The sequence below is a fragment of the Hypomesus nipponensis genome, chromosome 9 (assembly GCF_054491055.1).
Source record: "Hypomesus nipponensis isolate SF chromosome 9, ASM5449105v1, whole genome shotgun sequence".
Classification (NCBI taxonomy): Eukaryota; Metazoa; Chordata; class Actinopteri; order Osmeriformes; family Osmeridae; genus Hypomesus; species Hypomesus nipponensis.
In genome coordinates, this window is record NC_140369.1 from 8251887 (window position 1) to 8264334 (window position 12448).

The following is a 12448-nucleotide window of genomic DNA, read 5'->3' on the forward strand; positions in this document are numbered from 1 at the left end:
ATGGTTTAATAATTAAAAAAGAAAACCATTTTATTTACATAAATTACAAAAAATCACAAACGGGTTCACCAAATTCTACGTTGAAACATTGTCCTTTATATTGTGTAGTCGTCTAAGTTTTATTTACTCTCACTACAGTTTAGCTAATGTCACTTCATTTTGAAAAGGTCAATTTCATTTAGTCATTATTGTGAATTAGTTACAGGAAATAAACATCTGGATATCATATTCACAGCACTGTAAGAACAGGATAATATCATTTTGTAAGACATCATGATTGCTTCACAACCATCTCATTCACAAGACTTCTCTGACAAAAACAGACCAAAAAAAAATGTGCAGTGCATTCAACCACGTCTATCTGGAAACCAAGGACACCACGGCCAGTTAAATCTATACAAAAATGTTTACAGTACATCCACTACGTATAGTCTCACATATTAGATTTCACAGTCAGGGGCACCCAGGTCACACCAGCCATGGGTGCTGTGTCATCATCAGTCCGGCTCCATGAGGGGGTGATTGAGGACGGAGTAGTGGTTTGTGCTTGGAGGAGGAACCATTTCAGATCAATCTTCTTCACAATGAAGACGTCGTGGAGTCCACCACCTCACGTCCGTTACACACGGCTGGCACGTAACTAGAGGCCGAGCCTGAAGAAACACACAAGACAGTTCCAAGTTCTGGAACTGCGTTTTCCAGAACTTACGTACGTGCTGACAACTCACAAGTGAACTCATCAATGCTACATGTCACTGATAAAATATCTGGAAGGAGGGTAGTAATACCTTGTAAGGGGATGTTGGAGGAACTGCCTTTGGAGTAGCTGGAGCCGGGCGCAGACGCACATGCTGACGCGGACACCGTGGTCCCAAAGCGGTTGGCTGTGCCCCTGAGCGTGGTGACGTTCTTCTGGGGTTGGAACAGGATGATGTGGACTTTGGGTGCGAAGAGACAGCCCAGGACCACGGAGCCGCTCAGACTGACGGAGATGCACATGGTGGTGGTCTGCACCTGAAGGGGCATGGAGACAGGAGGAGACTGAGCAACAGCTGTGAGCTATAGATACTCTTTACTGTTTGAGAAACAGGGAGATGGAAAGCAGAGTGGGTCTGATTTGAACACAGTGGGGCATACTTGCATGTCTGGCTATGACCCAGCTATTGATGTGAGCTGGCTGTAGGTCATCTGTTTATCTGCCCCTCCCTGGTCCACTGGCTTATTATTCTGTGCCTGACACATCTGTTTACTTGACAGTTTGGTGCTTGGTGTTAAATCAGTGTACTACTTAGGATATCATAGCTAAATACACAGACATATATTCAAGGAAACTGGACCATGCTTACAACATGGTCACAACAACAGTAACCTACATGATAAAGAGCAATAACGTCTTGAATAGTCTAGTTCCCAGTGAACTCTTGTTGACCCTTTGAATAACTATTGAACAGTGGCTAAGGTTTCTGTCATGCTCCAGTGTGTTCCCCCTGAGCTGGGACCCAGCCATAACCCCAGGATCAGGATTGACTGCATAAACATAGATGGATTGAAAGGTTGTTTTGAAAAAGTCAGAAATGTAAAGTATACTCAAACACGGGGGAAATGAATCAGAAGTAACGATCTATATTCTTGTACTTGCCTGCTTTACCGTGCTCAGGGGCTTCTTTCAAGAGCAAAGTTTCTATTTTATTCCAAGGCTTCTGAAAGCGTTGGTATGTTTAATATCCATCTATGAGAGTTAATAACAATTTTATGGACAACACAGCTGGGCTTTCATGTTAGAATGCATCCAATGTTTTATCGAAACCAGACTTGAAATACAGAACCAGAGCCCACTGCAATCATTATTAATGGCACACAAACAGAGCAACACATCAAGGTCTCTGTTCCAGAGCCAAAACCATTCAAATTTTAATGATTCTACCAATGTTCTATCATGAGACCGGTTCATTATTCTCGCAGTCCATCCAGTTCCTCTTTTTAAATCCCTCATAAGAGTTGGTAGGTGTTTCGGAGTGTCTTCCTAGCTACAGCACAGAAGGCAGGCTATGGCCTTTTCACAACACCCCATGCGAGACTTCCTCCCCCACTGCTTTCAAGGGTGAACCTACAGTTGTGGGACAGCCCTGTTGACCTAGCCAGATTACCTATTTTTCCTGACATCCAGATCCTGAGGTTGCACTTGGCCCTTGTGTGCTTGCTCTTGACACAGGCAACAATAACACACACTCACCCTGTAGTCGCTGGCGGTCACGTAGAAGATGGGCTGGAAGGCCAGCCAGATGATGCAGGTGGTGTACATGGTGAACCCGATGAACTTGGCCTCGTTGAAGTTCTCCGGACACTTCCTGGTCTTGAAGGCGTAGACGGTGCAGAGGATGATGAGGATGCAGTTGTAGGTGAGCGACATCAGCATGCTGGAGTCCTTGCTGTTGCACTTGAGCGTGACCACGTCCCTCCTCTCGGGGCTCACCTCCTTTCTGACCCCCGGCAGCTCCACCAGGAGCCACACCACAGCCACCAGCAGCTGGCAGGAGATCAGCGCCCCGCAGATGGCCACCTGGGAGGCAGGGCTGATGAGCCTGGGCCGCTGGGCGCCGTCCTTCACCCCGCTGAAGATGCGGGCGATGCGGTTGGTCTTGGTGAGGAGAGCAGAGTAGCACACGGCGAAGGAGGTGCCCAGGCCCAGGCGGCGCAGAGTGCACACGGCGGCGGACGGCTTGGCGATGTAGATGAAGGTCATGCTGTAGCACATGAGCACGCCCAGCAGCAGGATGTAGGAGAGCTCGCGCCCGCTGGCCTTCACCACGGGGGTCTCGTTGTTCTTGACGAACAGGCCCACCACGGAGAGCGTGCAGAGCATTCCCAGGCAGGAGATGGTGACCGGCCCGATCGCCCAGGCGTCCTCCCAGCGGATGTACTCCTCCGGCAGGTCGTAGCAGCCCGTCAGGTTGGCCAGGGGCCACTCACCAAAGCTGCAGTCAGCACAGGTGAACTCGTCCAGCAGGTACTGGTAGGGCTGGCAGGGGATGCAGATCCAGCAGCACACGTCCCCAGGCTGCATGCTCTTCACCTCGTTCTTCCTACAGGGGTCGCTGCACTGGGAGGTGGGGGGGCCCTGGCCTTTCCAGGACACTAGGTTGGTGTTGAGGGTCAGGTCCTGGGACCAGTAGCCCACCTTCTTGTAGACAAAGCGCTCATCCTCTTTGTGATAGTGGAAGATGTTGTAGCGGCCAAGGCTGTCACCGTAGCTGTCGAAGCGCACCACGTTCTCGGTGTCCGCCGGTCTGAAGGGCGCTGGAAGGAAGACATCACTCATGTTGACTTCAGACAAAAAAACTCCTTTTCAATAATACCCTGGTTTAATCAGGACAAAGGATATACATAGGGAAAAAAATCACATAGAACAAAAGTAGAAAACGTACAAAGTCCTAATTGGCTCATCCAATCATCCTTTTTTAATTGAAAAGGTAATTGAAAAGCTAAAGATGTTATAACATAGTGCACATTGGCTAGCTCTCAGAAGTATAATTTAGTCTGCTGATCTTGCCCTGCTAATTAATGTTTCATCTCAGTAAATTACATAATCAGAAAATGTTTTTCAACTCAGAGAAATGACAAATCCAATTCCGTGCTCATTTTAAATCTGGATTTGCTTCAGATTTAACCAATTTTCATGATTACATTTTCAATTATATTTACACACTATGAGGAAACATTCATGGTAATAATTACACAGTGTTATGTAATTATGAGATCTTGTGTGTTTATCCCCAAGCACATTGAAATTGAAAAAACACGGGGTGGTATCTGTTTCACTCACCATCAAATTTGGTTTTGATGATAAACTCCCTGTAGAACCTCCTTCCGTTTCCTGGTTTCATAGCGTCACATATTTTGGTGGAGTTGGGGCAAACAGCCTGTCTCATGTTGTGCAGGGCATGGGCCATGGCATAGACAGCATTCACCACAAACATGATCTTGGACTCTGGTTCAAAGGAGCCGTCCCTCAGGCTGTGTTCAGTGCAATGTGCTTCGCTGAGGTTGCAGGCAAAGCGGTGCTCCCAGAACTCCTCGAACCAGGGGTTACGCCGGTTGGTGTATGGGTTTAACTTGGTGAAATAATCTTCAAACTCCCTGATGGAATACGAGGCCAGCTCGATGGTAAAGGCTCCGTCTGCTGCGGCTTCACTGCCCCTCACCACGCTCTCCTGGGCTCCCCAGCCATCGCTGGCCACCCAGGTGAAGCTGACGTTCATGCGAGTAGCCGCAACCAGCAGCTCCCTGGCGTCTTCGCTGCGGGTGAACAGGATGACCACCTTGGCGTTGGACTTCTGCTGCAGCGAGCGGATCACGTTGTCGTAGCTCACACGGCTCATGGAGCGGCTGACCTTGGCGGAAGTGGCGATGCAGATTTGGCGCGCACGGGCTTCTTGCTGGAAAGCATCGATTCCTGTCTCGCCGTAGTCGCCCTCCGAGGCCACGGTGGACACGTAGGTCCAGTTGAAGTAGCGCAGGATCTCCGCCATGGCCTTGGCCTGGTAGAAGTCCGGGGGGACGGTGCGGGCAAAGTAGTCGTAGCGGGTCTTGTCACTCAGCTTGGCGCTGGTAGAGGCGTAGCTGATCTGAGGGATCTGGAAGAGCCGGAGCAGGTTAGCCACCTGTGAAGAGAACAGGAGGCAACCGTACTTTACTTTTATCTCGGTAAAATCTGACATCATAATCAACACAATAAGAGCACGGCACCAACACAAAGTTTTAAGACATACTTTGTGAAGTATTATTTGCCTGTGTGTTCCCAGTCAGACAGACATCATCTGGACCTGAGGGGGATTCAGTAGCTGTGGTACATGGCTGCTGTCTGCTAATGTCCAGCAGGAGGTGAGGCGACTTTAACAACTGATTTTATCTGTCTACCAACTGTCAACCCTTTTTAGAAAGTCTTCTTGCCAGAAGCAGGAGCTACAAATCCCACAGATGGAGAAAAATAATAACAGCAAACATATGAGAGAGATAGAAGCTTGTTTAGTTCAGATACTCCCAGACATGCTGGTATCTTAATCTATTATCAATACAGACCACCAAGGGGTTATTATGCCCAACTTGCTCAGACATATAGATTTTCCTGTGGGAGTGACAGTGGGTGTTGTTGAGTGCAATGATGAGGAGAATTGTGTGATTTACTGCAATTTATCTGGGAGCAGTAGACGGTGAATGAGAAGTTTAACCAATTTATTTTTCTTCCATTGTCAAAAACCTATTTTGGTTTTAGGGCTGAAGTGTAGTGTTCTATTTTTGCTCAACATTAAAACATTTCCCACAGGTGATTGGTGCTGTCTGAATTGTTCTCCAGCCCAAGGGTTTGTGAGGAAGTCTGCAATTAGAGAGAACTCTCTCTGACACTGCTGTTACTACGACCTACTGTACCTTAGGCATCCCATAAAGGCCCAGAGGCAACAGTGTTTGTCTCAAAACTGTAATTGGATTCCCTTGACTTTATTTTCTTCCATTCTACAGCACATGACTACACAGTGAACTGTTGTGTCTACATGGCAGCTGTTGCAGCCTCATTCTGTCAGTCATCAAGGTGTAAGATTCTAAATGGTTAGGTCAGCACTATTTACAGTGTTAATTGTCATCTCATCCAGTCACTATCATAATACTCAAACAGGTTTAACGTGCACGTCTCTTATAGTGTCAGTAGAGTCAATCCTCACGAGTGACTGGAACTTATGATGGAAATCCCATTGACGTGTAGAGCTCTGACCACACGATTCGATGGAAGCATGATTTTCACATACTTCTGATACCAAATGGTGCTGTCTTGTTCGTGCCAGTGTGTCTGTATGTACCACCTCTCCAAATATCTGGGCTATTCACGCCATGGACACATCTCTTAAATGAGTTTGACCCAGTGGAACATCAGGGATGAAGATGGAGTCAAGCATGCTGAGTGTGACGCTAACATCGAGTGCATCTCCCTGCAGTCTCCCTATGAGCTGACTGACATTAACCCTGATCTCAGAACAGCCATGTGCTTAACCCACTTTGACAGCTCCATTTAAAACCGCCCAAGGACAAGGCCCCGCAGAGAGCACATGCACACCACACACCCTCAAGAAAATATGATGCATTCAGACAGCCACGCTGCCCCCTGTCTACAACAGCATTAAGGCATCCCATTTTCTCTGCATGAATAGGGAGTAGAGGGTCACCATATGCAATATCAATTATAAATCCAGTGATAACAGTACACTATAAGGTAATGGGATAGCATAGGGAGGCAGAATTAACAGGTAAAAGTAATAAATGCCGACTAGCAGCGTATTGGCTTTATTTGTTGTGATTGAGGTTTCATTGGGAACTGTTTTCAATTGTTTCACTGTCTCCAACCAGCCAGACTGGGCCAGTCACACATGCATGGATCCCTCAACCACTTCTTCTAGAAAGACAGTGAACTGTCAGTTGGTTGTCACCAAAGGACTCAGGAAAAAACAACTATCTTGACAGCAGACCAATCCGGATTGCACTGGAGTGTGTGACATGCCTGTGCTTCTCTTTCTTTAGTTTTCTTTAGTTTCTCTGCCAAAAAGGCAACAACAAAAAAAGAAGAAAGAAAGAAAATCCCTCTCCTTCTCCCTTGAAAAATTGATCAGGTCTTCGGCTAATTAACCTTTTACAAATGGTGTTCATTATTCAATTCCTTATAAATGATGTAGGATCTGTGTCATGGACAGCTTCAGATGTGTGGTCTATCCCACCCCCTCTCTGGACCTTTAACCCTGCCATGGGCCCATGAGAGCTAGGCAGCATGGCTCAGCCATACCATACACTGTTCACAATGCAGAGGTTGTATAACTGTTTGTGTGGGAGGGAAACAATACCATGGGTCATTCCATCTCTGAAGGTCCAGAAGACCCACACATTACAAATGTACATCTTTATGACAATTAATTAGCCACGGTTTCAGTCCTTAGATCATTAGCAAAACAGGCTTGGATTCTTTCATGCTTTTGCTGCAGCTTGAAGCAAAATATGTTCTGACTCAATTACTGTATCTTCTTCACACTTCAAACGTTGCAAGTATATTTGACTATATACAGTATATGGTATACTTGGACGAGTAAATCCAACGCTTGCAATCATTTGCTTGTTGGTGTGGTTCCTCTACACAGAAAAGCAGAAAGAGGATGTGTCACCAGACGTTGTTCTGGATGGCCACCCCAGGCATGCTCTGGGGAGTGGGACCAGAACCAGCCCGAGCTGGAGGACAGGCTGAATGCATGCTGGCTCTCGCTCGTGTGTCTGTCATGATTCTTTCAACATGGAAAGCCCATCTGTATGTCCCAGAGGTCCTTGCCAAGCATAGAAATAGGAGTGACAGGAAGTACAGTCCCATATCTAGTAAATGATATGCAGCGACAGTCTCCAGCTTTGCTACATGCCTCCAAATCATAGCTTCTATCAAAGAAGCTGGAAAATGCTTAGGGTTTTAATGGCTATGATGTCTTAGGGCACTAAAATATGTCAATTTCCAATTGATAGTGAGAATATGCAAGACCTTCTACAAAAAAAACACTGTTATAGCAGGGAATCTCAATAGCCTAATTGCTGTTTACCTTAAACATATCTTATCATAATGAATCCAATGAATAGACCAGATGTGATCCTGAGGTGAATTGTATTGCCTGAAGCTGCATGGTGTGTGTTAATCGAACTGTATTGACCCGATTCAAAGGCACCAGTGAGTGTGCACCAGTGGACAGAGACTGAAGTAAGATTTTTGTTCCTCAGAGTATGGATTTTAGGAAAATCCAATCTAGTGTAGCAAGAGTAATGGGATCTTGCTGTTTGTAAGCTATACACTTAGTCTCACGCAGGGACGTGCACGGGTACGAGCTATTGTTGCCCGGGCAACAGCCCATTTGCCCTGATTGGCTGATCTGCCCCTCTGGAGAAAGAACCTAAATAAACTTTTTCATGTTAGAGCAATAGCCCCTCCAAATGTCTGTGCTATCCCTGGTCTCATGAGACGCTTGCTGGTGTTATTATTGTTATTATTATCTTGTCTGACATGATATAGGTATGTGCAATAACATGGTTCATGTTTTTATCATTTTAGTTTAGTATGTGATAACCCAACCCACACAACAGAGTGAGCATGTGTGTATGTGTGGGTGTGTATGTGTGGTGAATGTGTGGTTATGCTTATGAAACTCTTTATCAGGTACCTACATTCACCACATTCCATTTACATCTATCAACACTGCATCCTGCCAAACAAACAAACAACGCTAACTACAGGAGTGACCTCAGGATCTACCTTCAGGATCTAAAAAAAACGTGTTGTTAGAAAAAGCTTCGCTGTGCTTTTATAGGTCTAAATGTTTCCAGTGATTCACCTCTACAAGCAAAAAGAGTTGAAAAGTATGTCTGTATTGCCGTGGTAGCTTAGACAAGAGGATATACTCCTGTTATTTAAGACATACAATTAAATGCACAATGCTGTGGAACACCCACAGTTTCTGTATCAAAATATGATAATTTATTCCATGTCACCTTGTCAGCAAAGGAAAGCAAAAACAACACTTTTCTGGCAGAGGCGATGAAAGAGTGGAGGGCTGCACGTAGTGGAAATCGATTGGCTGACATTATGAATGCCTTTCTTGTGTTCTTGTGTCTTGACTGTACCCATCCTCGCACCCCTCACACCATCTTCCCTCTACACTAATTAGAGAGCTGAGCAGCACTATGCAAATGTGCTAAAAACTTTTAGGGAAGAGAATGTGGGAGAAGGGCTGGCTGAGAGACATAGGGTGCCACACAGTAAACAAGACCCTTTGATGCTCCCATCGAAAGAGATTTTCTTCATTTCCCCAAGTACACTCTCAGCATTTAGAAATGCCTGTAATAGAACTCATAACACAAATACACTGCTACCAAAAGAGAACTTTGAAAATCACAAGGGACCTTCTCCAAACACATCACCTTAAATGGCTATGAAGTAGAGACAAGTGTCCTGTCCTGTCTAATGGCCACACTGCTGTTTGTTTTATTTTTGTCTCATTAGGAGACACCATCTGTAACAGATTTAATGAGAATGCTGCAGGAGTACCGACATATCTTTGTCAAGACAAGCAGACACTATTGAAGAAAAAAACAGCTTCATTGTGACATTCAAGAGGAAATAACACAGCTGACTTGACAAAGACAGGGCAGTCATTTTGCTCATTTAGGCTGACTGACAAAGAGATGTTAGGGTATTCACCTGGAGTTTCTGTTGCTGGGAGTTAGGCTAGAAAAGTTCACACATACACCTCTGAATGCAAAGTGAAACAGAATTCGTAAACCACTGAACACATACTTCAATCAATATCATCCTTTCTCTGTCTGTCTGTTATGCAGGTATAGTATATGCTACACTCTAAAACACTTTTTGTTGGCAAAAGCTATAGACTTTGCTTAAAAAAACAAAATTTCACTTAATTATTTAGTCAGTGTCATTTAAAACTACATATCAACACAGTACACAAAAGGTACATTTTTTGCATGTCGCTCTGGATAAGAGCATCTGCTAAATGGCTGAATGTAATTGCACATGAGCATGTAAAAGGTAATCACATCCCAAATGGTAGGGAGGTGTAAAGCAATGCATTTACCAAGCTACCTGTATGAACTTGGGCTTGAAATGTCTCGTTTTGATGCCATGTGGCCCGTGTGGACATAACAGACGGTCCCAGATGGGCACATACCCCCCCCCTCCTCCTCCTCCTCACGCCCTACTTCTCTGCCATCCCTTCACCTCTGTGACAGGCAGGGGTAGCATCTTCCCAGCCATCAGGTGGACAGGTCGCTGCCAAGAATCTCTGTGCTCCTTTTGCCCCCCACAGATGGGAAAAGCAGCTCTTCCAAAGCTCTCTTGTGGAAAAGTTGGCCCCAGTGCCCTTCCCCTCAAACAGTCAGTTAACTTCTCTGGGTTCCAGGGGTAATGCGTCAGTGGCAGCTAGACCCTCTAACAGATTGCATTAAAGGATCTGAGCCACTCACAAAGAAGTGAATCAATGAAGGGTGTATTGACAAAAGATCTCTGACAAGTGTCATGTATTTTAATTCATATGTAGAGACACTTGAAAGCTATGTGCTTGAACCTCTATAGGCCCTCTCACCGTGGAGAAAAGTATTTTCTCCTAGTCTCAAAGGAGGACGTTTTCCTATCCTGACTGTCATTGATTGGTCGAAGAGTGGTGGATCTGAAATGCCCAGCTCTCTCAGCAGGGGGGAGTCTGGAGGAGCCATGGTGAAGAGGACCCCCACAGCCTGGTTGTGTTGCCTGATGGGTTTGTGGCATCTGTAGCTGAGATGTAGTTTATCCCTACACAATAGCATCGGATGATCATTAAAACCGTCATGATTTACATAATGAAGTGATTTGAACAACCAGATACAGATCAAATGTATCCTTTGGACTGAATGTACAGATAGATCACGTCACAGAATAAGTGAATTTATAATCAGTCATGCAAAGGGTTGCCATTTCAAAGCACACGTCGTCCAGGTCTGATAGAAGAGCTTGTCTCAAGTGTGACCGTATTCTGATTACGCACATCTCTACTGACGTGGATCCTGCTAATGGAATCAGAGATTTTACCACACTCCATCACAAATCCTGTGAACCACTCCATCAGCATCACCTCATCTCTCCTCTCCTTCCCTATCAACATAATCATTACCCATCATATCCCATTGCAACAGTGTTGAATTATTCAAGTGTGGCTCTTTGCTCTGTTACGTGTGGAACACAGCAATTATGCCCTCTGTATGTGGAGAACAGGATTTAATCACGCAAGCCTCCAGCATCTCTTCACAGGTGTGTGAAAGGTCGGTTTTGTCCGTGTGGCGGAAATGATGGCGCTGACAAAGTGATGGAGGTCCCTGTGAACACGCCTGCTTCAAACACAGAGGCGTCTCCGGTGGATAATTATTTCAGTCGTAGCTAAACTCACACAGGAGCTAAAGGCAAATTCCTGTGGCTCAGCGGAGGTGGGGATAAAAAGCATATCCGGTGACTGTTTTTGTCAACTGCGCTCTACACCAACCCCCACACACAGACGGACATGCACACACACACACAGAAAAGGAATGTGCACAAAATACAAATACACACAGAACACACACTCAACACCAAGGTTTCAGTGTGAATGTGCCTGAATGTAGACTGCTAATAATGAAATGGGAACATGACAGCAACTCAGTTGGGACCAATTAAGGAACTGGAGCTTTGATGCGTCAGCTAGCGCTGGATCTCCCCACGCTGCGTGTGAAACGTGAGCAAAACTGCCATCCTAATAACAAGCTCAATCATAGACCTTTTTCTAGCAGCCTGGACATGCACAAGCAAATAAATACCAAAAAGACAAAAAGGAAACCTATCTGACCTTGTCAGGTTACAAATAGCTAACTTATTGTGCAGTTTAACAGGGTTTCTACTTCATCCACATTACTCTTAGTAGTGATACATGACACTGTAAGTGAAGCAGGCCCACAGAATGAAGAGCTGCATACTACTAGATGGTAGAGGATTGACCCTGAGAGCCCTGAGAGGTGAAGGAGGTGGGTGGGCATGTAAAGGTACCTGAATGGACACGTCACTGTAGGAGCCCCCGATGACTCCGGAGATGGCAAGGGGCACGTCATCCTGGATGGGGTTGGAGCCATCAGGGCAGATGAAGCCTGGCTCGTGCACCTTAGTGAGAGAGGCTCTCACAAACTCTAGGGACTGCTCCAGGGCGTAGGTGTCCTTGGAGCAGGTGTCCAGGATATGGGCCCCCAGTTTGAGTCCGGGGAGGAGACGATCGTTGGAGTTGATCTCATCCAGTGCCAGCAACATGGCCTCCAGTCTCTGGATGCCCCTCTGCTCATTGATTTTACCACAGTCCTCCACTCCCTCTCCCTTTTCATGCACGGGAAACAAGCCTCCAATCACCACGTCACCGTCAATGGTGATCTCCCGCTTGGCTGACGGAGGGAACCGGGGGCTGGCCAGGACCCCTGGGGTCACCATGTCCAAGAACAGCAGCAGAATGGTCCAGAAGGGAGACCCAGAGGCCTGCAGAGTGCGACAGAGCCCTGCGGTTGGCATGGTGGTGTTGGTGGAGCAGTGTGAAGCAGGAGGATATTACAGGTTCTGAGGGTAGGTCACTCTGGGGTTTTCTTTCAACAACCGTGGCATCTTTGTTACACTCTGAAAAATTGAGAAAATGAGAAGCAATTAACTTACCAATTGTATATGCAGCATTAGATCCTGTGTATTCAATTGAGGCGCTGTACTTTCACTGCATCAGCAATACAAATTGCACAGATGTTTCCTGCACTTACAGATAGCCAAATCAGACATGACAAAAACAAATCATGTCAAATCACATCAAGTTTTTTTGGGATGGGAGGGATA

The 12448-nt window shown here is 45.9% G+C and overlaps 1 protein-coding gene across 2 annotated transcripts; it reads right to left on the reverse strand.

Moving 5' to 3' along the window:
- Positions 1-343: 343 nt before the first annotated feature.
- LOC146272653 (metabotropic glutamate receptor 2-like) lies at positions 344-12139 on the reverse strand. Of its 2 annotated transcripts, none has more exons than XM_084704830.1 (5): positions 11633-12139; positions 3824-4661; positions 2234-3297; positions 789-1014; positions 344-689 (listed from the first exon to the last, which is right to left on the reverse strand). In XM_084704830.1, exons 1-5 carry the CDS (start codon positions 12137-12139, stop codon positions 580-582), a joined length of 2745 nt encoding a protein of 914 aa, XP_084560956.1. In that variant the 3' UTR covers positions 344-579. The 2 variants fall into 2 exon arrangements, with proteins under 2 accessions (XP_084560956.1, XP_084560957.1); XM_084704831.1 differs by having other exon boundaries at positions 344-653; positions 816-1014; positions 11633-12076.
- Between the last annotated feature and the right edge of the window lie 309 nt (positions 12140-12448).

Excerpts from the sequence above, each read along its gene's own strand:
- LOC146272653 (XM_084704830.1), bottom strand. The coding sequence starts at position 12,139 with ATGCCAACCGCAGGGCTCTGTCGCACTCTGCAGGCCTCTGGGTCTCCC. Across the intron at positions 4,662-11,632 it reads ACAGTGACGTGTCCATTCAG|GTGGCTAACCTGCTCCGGCT; the intron begins GTACCTTTACAT and ends TTCTCTTCACAG. Across the intron at positions 3,298-3,823 it reads CATCAAAACCAAATTTGATG|CGCCCTTCAGACCGGCGGAC; the intron begins GTGAGTGAAACA and ends TCTTCCTTCCAG.